General features: G+C 36.6%; 1 protein-coding gene across 1 annotated transcript; it reads left to right on the top strand.

Annotated features, from left to right (window-relative positions):
- Positions 1-11,708: 11,708 nt before the first annotated feature.
- LOC121267248 lies at positions 11,709-12,353 on the top strand. Its single transcript, XM_041171093.1, has one exon. The coding sequence runs from the start codon at positions 11,709-11,711 to the stop codon at positions 12,351-12,353; it is 645 nt and encodes a 214-aa protein (XP_041027027.1).
- Positions 12,354-19,194: the final 6,841 nt, after the last annotated feature.

Here is a 19,194-nt window from a genome sequence, read left to right as displayed (position 1 = left end):
TCTAACCTAATTATTTATGCTTAGATTATATAAAACATTAAATGTTAAGAAATTTTGCTATGAACATTATTAACTTATTTTACTTAATTTAAATACTTAATTAGTTATACTTAGTTAGACAACTTAGAAGTCATTCACTTAATTTTTTTCATTTGATATAAATTTTTTTGTTAAAAACTTGAAAACAAATGGGAATACTCTGGTAAGACGGATCAGACGAAACCAAAGCAGTCCGGTTAGGTCCAAAGTCCTAATCGACCCAATCCCGACTTGTGGTAGATTGAAAAATTCAATCTAATCCAAAACTCTCCTTCAAGATCGATCAAGTCAGACCGATTCCATCCTAATAATTATGTTATTTTAATATTTATAGCAAGGATATTTTAGATGCTCCACTAAAAAAATAGTATTCTATCAAATTTTACTATAGAGTAGAATTGTACATTCGGACTGAATTTTTTTCCGATCCAATTTAGAATCCAAAAATCTTGGAAGTATTCACCTAGACAGCCGGCCTGGATGGAGTTATGAATCCGGGCGGTATCCCAAACCGGTTTATTTATTAACAAAAAAAGTGTTGTGTATTCGCATGAGTCCCCACTTCCCAGCCCGACACTTTGACTTGATAAATAAAAAATAAATAAACGTTTTATATTCACATTCCCCACTCCCCACTGTAGAGAGGGACATGGGATGCAAATTGTAAAGTGAATAAATATGGTGGAATGGAAACTTTCTTCATTTTGAAAATTCCAAGAAACTTTTAGGCCTTTTAGACTTGTCAATTGGATTGTGTTCAGGCCATTTGGATTTGGGATTTACTATACATTATTTACTATTCACTTTCATACCTCACAATTATAATTTTTTTTATAAGATACGAGAGTGTTTTTATAAAGTATGAGGTGTTTTATAATGTGTGAGGTGGTGAATGGTGACTGATGATAAGAATTTTTCTTCGAATTTATACAACTTTTTACTAGATTCGAATAATTAAATGGGTGAATTACTCCAAATCCAACAAACTTATTTCATAGATTGATCCGACTTAACCCAGCCTGATTATGATTCATTTAACTAGTTAAAAAGAATTTACTAAAAATTAAAAATAAAAAGATAAATTTGGTGGTACACCTCCATGTCTTAATTGACTTAGATTTGGATTGGCACCACCCTGGCCTTCTCAAGGTAGCACAAAATAAGATTGCATTTGAATATTGAATTGAGTTAAACTGAATTGAATTCTTTATGAATAGTAACAAATTAAGATTGTAAAGTGAGTTATATGAGACCTATTTAAGATAAGTTTAGATGTGTTTGGATGTTAAGATAAATTTTTATTATTTATTATTTTTATAATAAAATATTTTTTTATAGTTTTTAAATTATTTTATATATATTTTAAAGAATTTTGATTTAGAGTGCATTGGGATGTTGAAGTAAGTTGAGTTGATAAAATATTATTAGAATATTATTTATTATTATTATTATTGTTTTGAGATTTGAAAAAGTTGAATTGTTTATTATATTTTGTTTTGGGATTTGAAAAAGTTGTAATGATGAGTTGAAATGAGTTGTGTTTCCAAACAAAGCCAATTTCTTAAATTAAGGTTGATACTTCGGGAGCTTGTGATTGAGCGTCCTGATTCTAAAAACTCATACCACATAGTATTGTAACACCCCGAAATATGTTAGAGAATTATTATTATTGTTATTATTATTGTTGTTGTTGTGGTGATACTCAATTCTCATAAATAATAAAGGTAGCAGGTGTATGAGATCACACATTATTTGAGAATGAGAAGTTCTTACTCTTTATAATATCTCAATGGAGTTCCAATTGTATTATTGACTAGTCCTTTTAGAGTATAAGTCATGTGACTTGACCTTCGATTGAGACGTTACAAATAGGTAAATGATAAGGGTAAGTAGTGTATGGAATCACACATTCTTTGGTAATTAGAAGTTATTGCTCTTTATAATATTATAGTAGAGCTCCAATTATATTATTAATTAATTATTTTGGAGTGTAAGTTACGTGACTTGGGTCTTCTATTAAGGCGTTACAATTGTTATTGTTATTTTATTTCATGTTAAGTTATTATTTTAGGCTAATTATTTATCTAGCTATTAACATCATTTTATGTAGGGTTCTTATTTTAGGAAAGATAACTGCTATATCTACAAATGAATTTGTGGCTATAATATTTCCCTTTAGGAAAACCTAGCTCGAGTTTGAATATATTTTTAGGCTTTAATTTATTTTATTAAGGTTAAACAGAAAAGTTTGAGATCGCACTGGAAGGATGTTGGTCTTACGTTAGTGAATTTAGTAGTTTTGATATGGGTTAGCATTAGGGTAATGAACTAAGCCTATGACAACCCGATCCAAAATTACTCAGGTTTGAATATGATTAATTTTATTGGGCTTAAATGATATTTGATGGGCCATATTAAAAGGCCCAATTACAATTTATTGGGTTATTTTGAATAGCCTTCGGGCCAAAATTTATTTTGATGGATTCTAGAAATTTCCAAGGTTTGATTAATAGGTTGAAGCCCAATTAATACTTATGGACAAGTGGGTCTTATTTAATTGGTATTGAGCCCACGAAATTATTTAAAGCCCAATAATATTATCGGATGAGTTGGGTTTGAAATCTAAGATCAGCCGATTATTAAGCGACTCGGCCCGTGAAGTTATTGACAAGCTCCAGATTTTAGTTGAACACATATGAGAGGCCCAAGCCCATAATACGATACCCAACCCACGTAGAAACCATGCACACACGCGCATGGCAGCCCTAGTCATGAACGACATCTCGGTTTTCCTTCCACAAGAGCCTCACCACCACAGCACCTAGTACCACCTTCCGAGCCCCTCCTCAGGGTTCCTCCACTCAAGTTCATGACAATACCCCTCTCAAGTGCAAACCAAGCGTCACTGCGCACCACCTTCCTCAGCCAAGACCAAGTGCAACTGAAGCCAAGAGCAGCCACATTCACATAGAAACAACACTCTTCACACCATAATAGGCAGCCACCTCGCATGAAACAACCACAGAAAGTGTCGTCGAACTCTTCTCGTCACTCCAGATACGCCGCCTTCTCTCTCTCTCCCTCGCTGTCGGGAGTAGCAAAATTGTTCTCTAAATGCTCCGCTTCTCGACAACGTCAACCGCCACATGGAAGTGATCGGACAACCATAGTTACCGCCGACAACACCGATCTCTTTGCTTCTCTTTTCCGTTATGTCTCTTAGGCTGACAACACCGATCTCTCTCTCTCCCTCCCTTCTCCACCAACTTCTCGGCCTAACAGGTTTACCCTACTCCCTCTCGACGCTTTTGCCACCGTGACTCTCGGCCAACCACTAGCTTCGTCACGTTCCTTCTCTCTCAATGAGTCCCAGTTCTCCTGTCGCACGGCCCTTCTCTGCTCCAGTGGGTTTGTTTTTCATAAATAGAATTTCTTCCTTGGCCTTTCCTTTGTCTTTGTTTTTCTACCTACGGACTTATTAGTATTACAAAAATGCCATTTAATCCTTGCCATTTAGTTTTGGTGAAGCATCTTGGAGAATTGTTTTAAGTATAATTACATTACTACCCCTATTTTATAAATCATGGCAGGAAGTGAATTGAGGCGTATTTTGCTTGTTGGGCTAGGATCACTTGGAAGTTGAGAAGAGGCTGCAGCCGTAGGAGTTTATACGCCAGATGGATCCATACCAGAAAATGACAGGCCCGTTGAATCTGTGTTCAAAATAGTTGGGTCCAAGGACGTTGAATTTTAAGGGCTAGACTCAGTTTGTAGATCTTTGGGAAGGGACTGAACTGAAAATAGCTTCATCTAGAAGCAACTTGTTGAGAAGAGAACGAAAAATTATCCTCATTAAAAATATCGTGCCTTGATATATGTGTGCATATATATATATATATACACGCGCACACACATTCTGTAATCAAAGCCATGCATCGGTAGCCCTTGTGATTTGGTTAGTAACCAATAAAGACGTTTGTGATTTGTGAATTTCAAATTAAGTTTGGACCTCTCAAACGGTGTGAGATGGGGAGAACAAGCTCACCCAAAAACTCTAAGAAATGAATAATTTGGAGGAGAGAAAAACAAATTCAAATGGAGATTTTCCTTGAAGAGTAGGAGTTGGCAATTTATTTATAAGAAATACAGCAGTTTGGAAGGTAGCGGTCTAAAATTTTCTTGGTAGTGAAGAATGCCAATAGGGTAAGGTTGGTTTCAACAATATGACGATGTTGTCTTTCAACAAGACCATTTTTCTTTAGGGTTCTTGGGCAAGATAATCAATGATTAATTCTTTTGGAAGCAAAATAAGTCTTGAGAGAATTATTCACAAATTTCCCACCATAATCACTTTGTATAATTTTGACACGTGCATTAAATTGATTTTCCATCGATTTAAGATACATGGGAAAAAGATGAATAACTTCAGATTTTCGTGCCATAGGAAATAACCAAATATATCTAGAAAAGTCATCAATAATCACTAGATAAAATTGAAATTCATCATAAGTAATAGAGGCAGGACCTCACACATCAATATGAATGGTGTGAAGAAAATGAGGAGCATGAGTGCTACGAGCTTGGAAGGGTAATTATGTTGAATAATATGGTGAGATGATAAAACGATCAAATCTTTGTTTTCAATTTTTATGAATAAACAACTACAACTATTTTTTCATGAGCTGTCCTTTTCTTTCATTGAATCTGATTATGGATAACTTCTACCTTTTCACATAAATAGACAATACAAAGAAAACGAAAGCTAACTGAAATATGAGAAAGATAAGTGCTAGGTTTACAAAGAGATATAACAAAAGTAAAATTCATAAATTGATGTGTTATGTATACTATCTTAGTTCTATTTTACAATTAAAAGAGTTTTATAATTTGACATACCACAACAAGGAATTTTAGCTTGTGAACTTACTTTTATTAAATCTCTTTGTGAATCAAACATTTTTAAGTATACCACCACTAAATGGGATAATGTATATGACATTACGTAGGGCCGAAAACCAACTTCGTCAGTGCGGTTTCAGTCCAAAAGTGCCGATGAGTTTTGGAGACGCTTAGAACTTGCCGAACCGGTCGATTGGTGGGAGAAAACTGGCAGCTTCAGTCCCGACATGAATCTATACAGTTCGTCGGTCTGCCGTCGGTGTCTCTGTGAAGAGGGAGAGCGATGGACTGTGCCGTCGGTGGTGAGAAGCGGACCTGCAGAGGAAAAAACCAGAGAGAAGAACAAGATGGGGGAAGAAGAAGATGGAGGGATTATTAATCCCAGGTCGAGATGGCGGGGGTCGTTTTATCTACTTTTTTTTTTTAATTTTATTTTTTATAAAACTTATAACTAAAATGACGTTGTTTCGCTTACTTAAGTGAAACAGAGTCGTTCTATATACATATAATATAAATATATATATAATCGATTGGTTCGGCGGTTTGGATTTGGTTCAGACCGAAATCGAACCAACTGGCGTCAATTTCCTTATTTTTATACTGCAGGTTGACCTGTTCTTTGCTCGTTTCGGCCAATTCTAGATTCCGGCATCGGGGACGGCCTATCTTGTTGGTTTCTGTACAACCCTAACATTAAGGAGAGAGAAAGATTTGAGATACACACCATCTGAACGTCTTTCTAGCAATGATAGAAGACCTAAATCCATTGAGAAGACTTGTATTTAGACGATGCATGAACATTGAGAGGATCAAAGAACTTCTGAACAAAGTGACTATATCCCAAATTTGAACATAAATACCGAAAAAATGAGTATTTCTAGAGAAATAATTATGCAAGTTTCTTTACTTCATACAAAGATCTGACCGCTCTCTTATCTTCTAAGAAAGATCTCTCTTACCTGCCCACTTCTACTAGTAAAATTTGTATGAGCCATGAGAACTAGTTTTAGGTAAGGAAGGCACTTTGCATGAATAGAAAAAGTGAGTCTAACAAATTTTGTATCTTTTGACAATAAGGATGTGTTGGATATAGACAATATTTGAGATCATCTCAATATTTTTGTACCGTTGAGAATACCGTCATTCCAAACATAATTATTTTATCTCAACTTATCTCAATGTTTTCATCCTTGTTTCATCACTTTTCAAGGACAAGACTAATCACTGGGGCATGGCAGGGGGTCTCACTGGGACAAGACTAATAACAAGAATAAAAATTGTTATGAAAATGAGAATGTTCTTATATTTAATATTTTTGGAAACTCCAATTAAATAAATTTGTGGGAAAAAATTAGGGGAAAATTATTATTATTATTTTAAGTTTTTCTCTTGCCTTGTTCGAGGGTCCTTCCAAGAAACAAGATGTAAATAGCTGGCCTTGAACGGACCAAGAAAAATGAATTTCCTGGCAACTGCTAGCACCTGCTTGGAATCCACTCAATACATTCATAAATCTCCATCTCGATGGGATTTGTAAGAAGTGGGCCGGAGAGAATAGAGATTTGGAGCGAGAAGGGAGAAAAGGGCGGAAGAATGGGTTTTTTTGTCGATGATTGATACGCAGGAAAAGGTCATCGGAAGAAAAGGAGCAGGAGCAGCCTGCCCATATTGTGGAGGACCGGTACTGGCCTGGGAATATGATGCCCATTTAGATATCGTTTGGATTCGAAGATGAGTTGAGATAGATTGTGAATAATAGTGAGATGAATTGTGAATAGTAATGAGATTTGTGAGTTAAAGTTGATGAATAATAATAAATAATAGTAAGATGAGTTGAGATGAGTTGAGATGACTTGCGAATACAAACCAGGCCTTAGTCTTTTGTTGCTTACCTATTTCCCACAAATTTAAGAGGAAATTCTACTGCACTATTTGCTCCAGACGTTTGGTTCCTGCCCATTAATCTCTCTTCTTCTTCTTTTTTTTTTTTTTTTTTGTTTCATTTATGTTTTCTTCCAGGCATAAGTTACGAAAGTAATGTAACAATAAGAAAAAGGGCCTTGCTCTTCGTATCTCTGTTATGTCTAAAAGGACAGATTATAGTTAATTATTTATAAATTATAAACATTGTCATGTACTTCACAGTTCACACCTGTGATAATATACGAGTCATTCTACTAAAAACAATGCATTGGGGGAATTTCCTCACACTATTTTGTGTTTTATTAGTAGAACACATAAATAAAATAATTATTGACGAGACTCACTAATTTTTCAATTTCACATAAAAAATTAAATATATCTCAACTTACTTCATACATCTAAACACATCTGAATGAGATCTAAACTTTACACAAAACTCATTCAAACATCTTTTCTCACAACTATTCATAAATTTTCTCATATATTTCGAGATACACTTAGCATCCAAAAGGAGCCTAAACATTGTCTACGGATTGCCTAATTTGAAATAAGGATGCAAAATATTTCATTCTCTCACTCAATATTCAAAAGGTGAAGAGTCATTTTTTTTTGTTGCTTTTGGGGGGAGGGGTGTAACGCACTAATAGAAGACCTAAACTACAATCATATACTCCAAAATGACTAGTCAATGATACAATTAGAATCTCATTAGAATATTATAAAGAGTAAGAATTTCTCATTCCAAAACAATTTGGAATCTCATATTCCACCTATCCTTACATGCCATATGGGCTGGCATTACAATCTTCCTCCTTAAATTTTTGGCATCCTCACGTGCCCGTCATTCATAGGTAGCACAAGTCTCACATTTCTGGTTGGGATAGACTTTAATAGCATTTATAACACTTAAATGAAAAGTCCAAATCACATGACTTATACTCCAAAAGGACTAGTCAATGACATAATTAGAGTCTCATTGGAATATTATAAAGAGTAAGAACTTCTCATTCCCAAATAATGTGGGATCTTATACACTATCTACCCTTACACATAATATCACAAGGGGTGGGGGTTGGTTTCACTTCACCATCCTACATCCTTGAAGAGGCAAGATTACATTAAGAGCAGCATACCTTGATCAAATACAACATATAAGTTCTTGCTGAACTGGAAATCCTTGTGCAGGAAACTCTAGTAAAGAGGCTGAAGTTAGTAGCATGGTCTAAACCGAGAGATGGTTGGTGAAATTAAATGTGGATGGATCTTGTAGGGATAATCTAGGTAGTGTGGTGGGGGTGGGGTTATAAGTTCCGGTCAAGATTGATGGAAATAATAAGTTCCGATCCTGCGCGCCACAGCTTGAGAGGATAATGAATGTCCAACCCTCCACCACGTAAAAGAAAAGAAAAAAAAAAAAATATTATTCGTTGTTAGATTATGGCTTAATTCAGGTATACATGAGCAAATGTATAGGCATGCTACAAATTTCCTGATCTGCATATCCTGAAAGAGAGCAAAAACTGATTTACAAAGATCTCCAATTAAGACGATGACCGAAAAAATATATATATAGTGACATTGAATTACGTCCAGAATTGGCACCCACCATTAAGGCCTCCTTTGTTTTCACAACTCCTCTCAACTCATCTATCTCATCTCATCATTACAACTTTTCTAAATTCTCACACAAAATAAAATAAACAATCTAACTTTTTCAAATTTCAAAATAAAAATAATATTAAAAAAATATATTCTAATAATATTTTATTCAAATTTTAATTTTAATTTCAACTTATTTCATCTCATCTGTGAAAACAAATGAGGCATACGTATTTTAACTTTTAACCATCAAAATCTAGTGAAATTTTGAAATAAATTTGAAAGAAGCAGCTACCTCATAGTTGGTTTTCTAGGTGCCCTTTGTGATTTTTTTGAGTGGTCACCAACCCATTCTCTTCTTCTCACATGCCATGCTATCTCGGCTGCACGGTAAGGTCATCTCCTCAAAGGGAAAGGCATTCAATTCAAAACTTCATAACAAGAGGGAAGAACATTTAGAATGCATCAGAAAACTTCATGGAAACAGGAAGTTCTATAAGTCATCAAGATTAAGAGCTTCTAAAAAATGTTGGGGAAAATTCTCATCTAGCATGCACTTTCATCTCATATTACACCCCATTTACTATAAGTCCATAATGTACCACCCACTTCTAGTACTTCTATTCTCACCTCACAAAAAAATGCTGGTAAAGTCATTTTACAAAGTTCATATTCAGTACAGACAAACCAAATTCTAGAATCCTGTCATTGAAAACAAATATCATAGATGTTAAGATGGTGTCTCTTGGAGTACAATCCCCAAGAGACACCATATATAAAACCTTCCCAAGATTGAAGCCTGACCTTAACAACCAAAACGCCCCTCCAATAGCTGCTGCCCAGATTTGCTGAGAACACTTCCCAGAAATTCTGCAGTTCTAATTCTTGTTTCTATCAAGCCATCAATATTAAAACGTTTGTAATCATATTCAATCAATAAGCAAGCTTTCAATCATCCTTTAAACCCTAATGGCAGTAAATTTTCTTGAATCTTAATCCCACCCATACTTATTGTAGGCAACCCTAAACATGAAGGGTTTGATGGGCCGCCCCGGCCATTTACATTAGTCCCATTCTTGTGGAGAGAGTTTTCAGTGAAAATTTAATCGTGTCAAGAAGAAAACCCATAAGTTTCAAAATTTGAGTTGCTTTTTAATGCAACATGATGGATATTAGAAACCTACACAAAATCATTACAATGCCCCCCACCTCCCTCCAACCCCCTGCCCCAAAAAATGAAAGAAAAAAATATCTGTGTCTCAGCACCACTCCATTCATCCTCTTAGGCCTTTACTCAACTACTGCATTGGCACTCCTTTCAGAGCACTCACCACTCCCTAATTATCTACTGTAAACTGTTGCGACCACTAATGTTACTCCGAACCATGATTCTGTCACACCCCACTCCCTTATCCAAAAAATAAAGTTGCATAAACTTTCTTAAAGGAAACACATCCACAAAAAATGTTGATCATTAATTTTTTATGATTAGCCTAGTATATCAGCTTTGGTCATAAAAAGTGTCCTGCAAAATATGTTTTGAAAGACATAAGTATAACACAAGTGCCTTTTACATAAGAGAATGGAACCCCAATCTTATTGATCAACCCTCACTTATGGCATAGGAATGCCGTTTACAAGTAAAAGCCAAGCTTGAAAACCTATAAAAATAAGGAAGAGAACTCTACTAATTACAAACAAAACCAAACCTATAAGATATTTTTTTATCAATTAAGATGAAGGCAGAAGATTAACTTCCAAAACATGGGATGCCTGTTTTGTCCAAAATGTATATGTCTATAATGTGTTTAGGGAGTTGCAAGATGGAAAAAACTCAGTATCACCCAAAGCACCATAAGATGCTAAGCTATCAGCAAAAGCATTGCCCTCTCTATAGACATGAGCAGTGTGAAAGGGAAAGAATCTTTGAGCTGAAGGATGTCTCCCAAAGGTCAAGACATTTCCAAGGGGGCAAGCATTTGTTGTTGAGCCAATTAACGGCAGTAAAGACTCAGATTCAATGATAACCTCCTGAACACTAAGCTGGTAGCCAATAATCCAAATTATGCCTTTTACACGCTTCTAACCTTTGAAAGTTTGGCTCTTTGCTGGTCAAGGCTACAAGTTATCTTATGAACCTGGTGCGAGACACTGTCATTTGGTGCAGGGCATTATAATTCTTAGTATGCAATGCAGCGTTTCGGAAGCAAGACAGAAAGAATAAACCGGGCATATGGGTGGGTGGCTCGAGACACGGTCTTTTTGAAGTGAATTCTAGAAGCAGCAGTTTGTTAAGGCAGACTCCAAAAGTATTGGGCAGACGCCTGACATGATTTCCAATTACTTTTCCTTTCCGTTATTATGATTCCCGTTAGTTCAATCTGTTATTTTCTTGGAAGGAATTGTTTTCTTCCCGAGTATAAGTACTGGAAATGGGGAAAAACAGATCAGGAAAAATTATCTTGTAGAACTTCGAATCTTTGAAGGTTGGATTGCCTCTAATCAATCCCAAGCTTATGACAGTACATTTTCCATTTCCTTCTTTTGCTTACTCTGAATCTTTTTTTGAACTGTATTTCTCGTTATCACCAGAAAATTTGCTTACAATTGGTACCTAGAGCCAATCGGTCTAAATGGTAGAGGCTACTCGATCCAAACAACAGTAGGAGAACTTGCAAAGGCAAGTGGATTCTCATGAAGAAAACATATAATAAATCAGGGAGAGATTGAACCAGTTTGCTTATATGATGTGTATGCTGGTGGAGAATCAAACGCAGATTGCTAATATGTTGAAAATTAAACTTGACTTTATTGCTGAAACTGAAGTGTTACTCTAGGTCAGAACTTGGAGGGGGCTACAGTTGTCCAAGTTTAACTTATCAATTGGATTTTTATTGAGAAAGTTATGGCCAATTAAGAAATCATGAAAACCAAAAAGTGTCTTTTATTAGCATGTGATTGTGTAAAACGTCCAGAGGACTTGAATAGCATTAGATGTCATTAGTTTAGTCTCTAGAATTTTCTTTTGAATTTATATAGCCATGTACTCAAGCTATGATTCAGAGTATAGAATTGAGTGGCGTATTCCTCTTCCATTTTCTTCTTTCTTTGTGTGTTTTGTCCCCATCTTATTTCCAACAAAGTGGCATCAGAGCATTGGTTCGAGAGAATGTCTTTTAAAGGAGCCACTCTTTCCTTCCAAATACCCACAACTCACGAAGCTCAATTATGAGAATTGGGCAATTTAAATGAAGGCTATCCTTGGTTCCCAAGGATTATGGGAGATTATTGAGAAAGGTAATTTCGTTGAACCTCAAAATGAGGTTTTTGAATCAAGCCCAAAAGGAAGCCTTGGAGAAAGAAAGGAAGAAAGATCAATGTGTGCTCATCTTATTCATCAAGGCTTAGATGATGACATGTTCGAGAAGGTAGCCAACGAAACAAACTCCAAGCAAGCATGGGATACTCTTCAAAATTCCGTCATGGGAGTTGAAAAAGTGAAGAAAGTGTGTCTTCAAATTCTAAGGGCTGAGTTTGAATCTCTTTTGATGAAAGAAAGTGAATCCATTTCAAATTACTTCATAAGAGTCTTGGCGGTGGTGAATCAACTGAAGAGGCTTGGAGAAAAATTGGAAGATGTTCGTGTTGTTGAGAAGATTCTTCGCTCTCTCAACTTCAAATTTGACCATGTAGTGGTAGCCATTGAAGAATCTAAAGATTTGGAGGTCATGTCCATCGGAAAATTAAATGGATCCTTACGGACTCATGAAGAAAGAATGAACCGAGGCAAGCAAGAGCAAGTGGAGCAAGCCGAGCAAGCAAAGCTTTCATTGAAAGCTAAAGGAGAAGCTTATGAAAATAGTAGAAGAGGCCAAGGACGCGGAAGAGGTTGAGGCCGTGGATGAGGACGTGGTCGTGGAAGAGGAAAAGCTAAGCAATATTCTTCTCAAGAGGCAAGAAATCAAAATTCTTCAAGAGGTCATGGAAGAGGAAGAGGCAATCATGAAAGATACAATGAGGTAAAGAATGACAAAAGTCAAATTGAATGTTATTCTTGTGGAAAATATGAGCATTATTTTTGGGAGTGTCAAACTAAGAAAGTAGAAGAGGAGACAAAGCTCATTTACACAAGGAAGATGTGGAGGAGCCTGCATTATTCCTTACGCTTAAGGAAGAACCCAATGGTGAGAAAAGTATGTGGTACCCAGATAATGGAGCTAGCAACCACATGACGGGTGATAGAAGCAAATTCGTGGAACTTGACATCAAAGTGACAGGCCATGTGCATTTTGGTGATGAATCAAAGGTGGAGATTAAGGAGAGGTTTGTATTCGGAGAGGTTTGTATTTGCAACCCATCTCAACTCATTTCAACTCATCTCAACTCAATCCACTACTATTCATTACTATTCATCAACTTTAACTCACAAATCTCACTACTATTCACAACCCATCTTAACTCATCTTCGAATCCAAACGACATCGGCAAAGGCACAATTTTGTTTGAGGTAAAGAACGGGAGCCATAAGATTCTTCCTAATGTTGATCACATTCCTAAGATGAAAAATAATATTTTGAGTATTGGGCAATTTATGAAGAATGGTTGCAAAATAAACATGGAAGATGGCTTTCTTTGGCTTTGAGATAAAGAAGGGAATCTTATTGCTAAGGCTTCTATGACAAGAAATAGCATGTTCTTGTTGGATATGAAGACCATCGGAGCCATGTGCTTAAAGACTTGTGTTAAAAATCCATCATGGTTTTGGCACATGAGATATGGGCATCTAAATTTTGGGGGGCTTAGAGATTTGGGAGCAAAGAAGATGGTGAAAGGTATTCCAACAATTGATCACCCCAATCATTTATGTGATGAAGCTTGCTTACTAGGCAAGCATTCAAGAAAGAGTTTTCCCAAGCAATCCGATTCAGAGCTACCGAGCCACTTCAACTTATTCATGCAGATGTTTGTGGTCCAATCAAGCCCTCATCTCTTAGTAAAAGCAATTATTGTTTGCTTGTTATTGATGACTATTCACAAAAAACATGGGTTTATTTCTTGAAGCAAAAGAGTGAGGCTTTTGAGGCATTCAAAAATTTCAAAGCTCGTGTTGAAAAAGAAAGCAGCTACGAGATTAAATCTCTAAGAACCGATAGAGGTGGAGAGTTCACTTCCAATGAATTCAAGGCCTTTTGTGAGACACATGGAATTTGTCGTTGCTTGACCGTTCCTAGATCACCATAATAAAACGGAGTTGTCGAAACGAAGAATGGAACAATCCTCAATATGGCAAGAACCATGTTCAAATCGAACAATCCTCAATATGGCAAGAACCATGTTGAAAAGCAAGTAGATGCCAAAAGAGTTTTGGGCTGAAGTGGTTGCATGTGCAGCTTATATCTCTAACCATTCACCTACCAAAAGTTTGAAGGATGTGATGCCCCAAGAAGCATGGAGTGGATGGAAGCCAAATGTGTCACACTTGTGAGTCTTTGGGTCTATTGCCTATGTTCAAGTACCGGAGCAAGAGAGGTCAAAGCTTGATGATAGAAGTAAGAAGTTTGTGTTTATTGGCTACGATGAGAACTCAAAAGGCTACAAGTTCTTCAATCCAAGCAATAGCAAAGTCATAATTAGTAGAGATGTTGAATTTGAAGAAGATGCAACATGGGATTGGATTACACAAAATGAAATTGCTTATGATTTTCTCCCCTATTTTGATGAAGAAGAAACTCTAATACAAGGAGCCCAAGGCAAAATTGTATTTCTAACAATGACAACATCATCCTCTATAGCATCATCATCATCTTCTCCTTCATTTAGCTCAAGTGAAGGCCCTCATAGATATCGAAGCCTCATGGATCTCTATGAAGACAACAAAAGGCTAGAAATGAGAATTTATTATGCTTCTACTCTAGTGATGAGCCTTTGAGTTTTGAGGAAGCTATGAAAGATAAGAAATGGATACAAGCCATGGAGGAGGAAATTCAAGCCATTAAGAAGAACGACACCCAGTAGCTTGCTTCACTTCCAAGTGGCAATCAAGTGATTGGAGTCAAATGGGTGTATAAAGTCAAGAAGAATTCCAAGGCTGAAGTAGAAAGATACAAGGTAAGAGTCGTAGCAAAGGGCTACAAGCAAAAACAAGGCATTGACTATGAAGAGGTTTTTGCTTCTAATGCCCGTTTGGAGACAATCCGACTTTTACTATCTTGCGGCATAGAATCAATGGAAGATCCATAAGATGGATGTTAAGTCCACTTTCTTGAAAGATCATCTTGAGGAAGAGGTTTATATTGAACAGCCTTCAGGCTTTGTTATTGAAGGTTATGAAGACAAGGTGCTTAGGTTAAAAAATGTCTTATATGGATGAAAGCAAGCTCCTAGAGCTTGGAATAGTCGCCTTAATAAGTATTTTGAAGAGAATGGCTTCACTAGATGCATTCACGAATATGCACTCTATGTGAAAGAGAAATATGAAGATCTATTTTTTTTTTTTTTTGTGTCTGTGTGGATGATCTTATATTCACAAGAAACAATCAAATGATTTTTGAAGGTTTTAAGAAGGCGATGGCTTAAGAATTTGAGATGAGTGATATGGGAATCATGTCCTATTATTTAGGAATTGAAGTTAAGCAAATGAAGGATGAGATTTTCATCTCGCAAGAAGCCTATACAAAGGAAGTGCTAAAGAAGTTCAACATGTTGGATTGCAATCCCGTCAACACGACCATGGAGTGTGGAGTTAAACTTTCAAAATAGGAGGAAGGGCAACAAAATGTTGATCCAACATTGTTCAGAAGTCTTGTGGGAAGCTTAAGATATTTGACTTGTACCAGACCTAAAATTGTATTTTCAATTGGACTTTTGAGTTGCTTTATGAAAAATTTGTCTGAGTCACACATGAAGGCAGCCAAGAGAATTCTTCATTATCTTAAAGGTACTATTGATTATGGAATTTTTTATTCGGCATCAAAGAAGTTCAAGTTAATGGGCTATTGCGATAGCGATTACGCTAGAGATATAGATGATAGGAAGAGTACTATTGGGTTTGTTTTCCAGAAACAACCCATAGTCACTTTTTCAACTTGTGAAGTAAAGTATGTTGCTACTACTGCTTGTGCTTGTCATGCCATTTGGTTAAGGATATTGTTGATGGAACTCCATTTTGAGCAAATTGAAGCTACCAAGATCATGATGGACAATAATTCAGCCATTGCTCTAGCAAAGAACCTGGTGATTCATGATCGAAGCAAACATATTGAGACAAAGTATCATTTTATTTGACAATGCATTGAGAATGTGCACGTAGAAGCAAAGTATGTGAAGTCACTTGATCAAGTTGCTGATATTTTCACAAAGCCTCTCAAATATGATACATTTCAGAAGTTGAGGATGATGATCAGTGTTGGAACGATGTCAAGTTTAAGGTGGAGTGTTGAAAATTAAACTTGACTTTATTGCTGAAATTGAAGTGTTACTTTCGGTCATAATTTGAAGGGGCTACAGTTATCCAAGTTTAACTTATCAATTGGATTTTTATTGAGAAAGTTATGGCCAATTAAGAAATCATGAAAAATAAAAAGTGTCTTTTATTAGCATGTGGTTGTGTAAAACTTCCAGAGGACTTGAATAACATTAGATGTTATTAATTTAGTCTCTAGAATTTTCTTTTGAATTTTTATAGCCATGTACTCAAGCTATGATTCAGAGTATAGAATTGAGTGGCGTATTCCTCTTCCATTTTCTTCTTTCTTTGTGTGTTTTGTCCTCATCTTGTTTCCAACATAATAGAGATCACGAGTGGGAGATTCATGACCCTAGGAGAATAGCCACCAAAGGAGTCCACCCTCATTTTGATGGGAAGAATGCTGTAGGATCGATCTTCAAGGTGAACTAGTACTCGAGTACCACCAAACTCCTCCACAGTGTCTACTCATGGTGTCATGCCACATGGATGGTGAAGCCCTTGTGTGGTATCAAGATGCAGTGGAGAGTGGATTGTTCAACAACTGAGATACTTTCACCAGAGCCCTCGAAGTTTGGTTTGGCCCAATAGCATACGACGACCCCATGGAGGCACTCACGCGGCTGAAACAGACATCCACATTGGCGAGTTATAAGGCTCACTTCGAGTCTCTCTAACAGATTGCTGGGTCTTTCTGAGCATCACAAGTTGAGTTATTTCTCAGTAGATTGAAGGATAAAATTCGCCTTCCAATTCTCATGCTCAAACCCGTCAACCTAAATGAGGCTTTCGGTCTTGCTAAGATCTAGGAAGAGTATTTGTTGAAAACCATAAGGACTTTCAAGCCGATGGGGGCTAAAGGAATGTCGGTGGTGAGTGGACATCAGATGTTTCTTGTGAACCAAGGGGAAGGTTCTACCAGAGGACAAAAAAACATTTGTGCCACTAAGGAAGGTCACATCCCCACAAATGATGAAAAAAGGAAGAAAAAGGGTTGTGTTACCCTTGTGATGAGAAATGAAAACCTGTCCATTCTGTAAATATCTGAACGCCTACTTGCTGGAGTTCAAAAGCTATACCAACATAGATAATGTTGAGCCTTTATTTATCTTTTATCATGATTCAAATCCCAAGGTTCTCATAAATTGTATCCAATGCAATATTACAATTGACTAACATAATCACCTATAGGAACTTTCCATGAAGAATGGCTTGTTGTGACGCCCTTAAGCCCGGCTTGGGATTTGATGGAGCTTGAAGCGTCGGGACATGCAACAAAAAGTAAAATATCCCGATTCATGATAGTTAAGGATACAATGCACTTAGCATGCATTTAATAGTATGCAGTATTCACAGTGGATAATTTTTTTTTTCTTTTTAGGTAATACACAATGTACCAGAATGCTAATTCCAAACTTAACCACTTGTCCATAACTTTTCACATAAACCATTCAAAGGCTAAGTTAAACCATACATGAACAAAAGTAGGGTCCCAAAAACATGGGCCCTCTTAAACCTCAAAAGAGAAGTACTTATACTCACATTGTAAATCCCATTTCTCTTCCTGTACTTCCCAAAATTTCTACGATCTCATCCAATAAAGTTAGATTGGCTTTCCATGAAGTGATTAGCTAATATGAAGTGATTCTCAAGAGTGAGAAAATCTTCACAAAAAGGTGGCTATAGGGGCATAGGATATCCCTCCAAAATTCCCATGATACCCATTTGAAACATCCTGGTCCAAACTAAGTTCTTGAGATTAAGACTTAATTTATGTTTTGACCTAAGTGGACTTATGCCAATAGATTATGAAGGCTAGAACCATGTGAGTGAGGTGGACCTTATCTTTTGTTAATGTGATAGGCGCCCAAGCCCAAGAGAAGGCCCAAGGTCTAGCGAATTTCGACCATAAAGGGGTTTAGGGTTTGAGGTTTTGTGTGTAACTAGTAGGCAACACTTGGAGCCAAGAAAGAAGGGTAAATTTGAGTTTCTAAGGTCACAATCATAAGGCATCTAGGAAATGAGAGTTTCGATTTTGCCAAGAATTTGTCATTTGGCAAACATGCAATAAAGCTTGTAGAAGAAGACATAATGAGGAAGGGAAGAAGCCCTTTTGGGCTAGAGTGAAGAGGGAGCCACATGGCATACATGCAAGAGACTTTTTTGAGTTTTCAAGAAGGGTCTAATGATGGGAAATGGAAGGTTTGTCTAATCAAGAGGTGGCACTACTTGGAGATCAACTAGAAGAAAGATATATTGAGTTTCCAAAGAATAATCATGAGATACTTAGAGAAGTGAATTTTGATTTTTTCAAGAGTAATGCTACTTGGCAAACATGCATTGGACTTTAAGGATTATAGAAGAAGCAATAATGAGGGAGGTGAAGAGCGAGTTTCGGTTTTCCAAAAAGTCACACGCCACTTGTTCTTTATGCAAGATGCTTTTTAGCTTCTAGAAGAATCTCATGATGCAAGAAGACCTTAGGGTTTTGATTTTGTGAGGGCACACACCAACCCCATGCCATTTGGCAGCCATGCACATCACTTTCTATAGGTTCATTGTATCTAAACCACAAAATGGATAAAGGAAGATTAGGGTTTCGGCCATACTCCTGGGCAAGCATGCATTAAGGTTTCTAGAAGGATCTTGTAATAATGAAGCTTTAAGGTTTCGGCTTTAATGAGGAGCGCCACATGTCCTTCATACAACAAAGTCTTTTAAGTTTCAAAAAGAGGGAAATGATGAAGAGAAAGGAAGAGGTAGTCGGCCATCACACTTGGCACACATGCAAAGTGTTCTTATGTTTCCTAAGAGAGCAATTATGAGGAACATGAAGAAGATTTTTGAATTCCAAGGATCAATGCCACTTGTCAATGAGATTCTTTTCAAGAACACTTTTCAGAATTTTGTTCTCCTTGCCCTAGCCTAGTGTGCCGCCCATATCACCAATAAGATTAAGGGCTTTTGGTCAGTGTAATTATTAAGGTCATATCTCACTTATTCTCACAAGAAAGCTGGACAAGATTTGAGAACTTAAGGGCAAGGAGATGATCGAAATCCACCATCTAGGGTTCCATCTATTGCCACCCACCATCACCCAATAACACTCAAACATTTAAAGCTTAGTAGTGTTTGATAGAGCATTTATGAAAGGTCATTAATGGAGCTCATGAAAAATTGCATAGCATTTATGGAGCTCGTGGAAAATTGCACAATATTATTAAGATTCATTAATGGAATCATGGGAAACTACAATTAGGCACCACCAC

Source organism: Juglans microcarpa x Juglans regia, chromosome 5S (assembly GCF_004785595.1).
Source record: "Juglans microcarpa x Juglans regia isolate MS1-56 chromosome 5S, Jm3101_v1.0, whole genome shotgun sequence".
NCBI classification, from domain to species: domain Eukaryota; kingdom Viridiplantae; phylum Streptophyta; class Magnoliopsida; order Fagales; family Juglandaceae; genus Juglans; species Juglans microcarpa x Juglans regia.
Note: the sequence above shows the minus strand (reverse complement) of the source record. Positions and strands in the feature narration are given on the sequence as shown.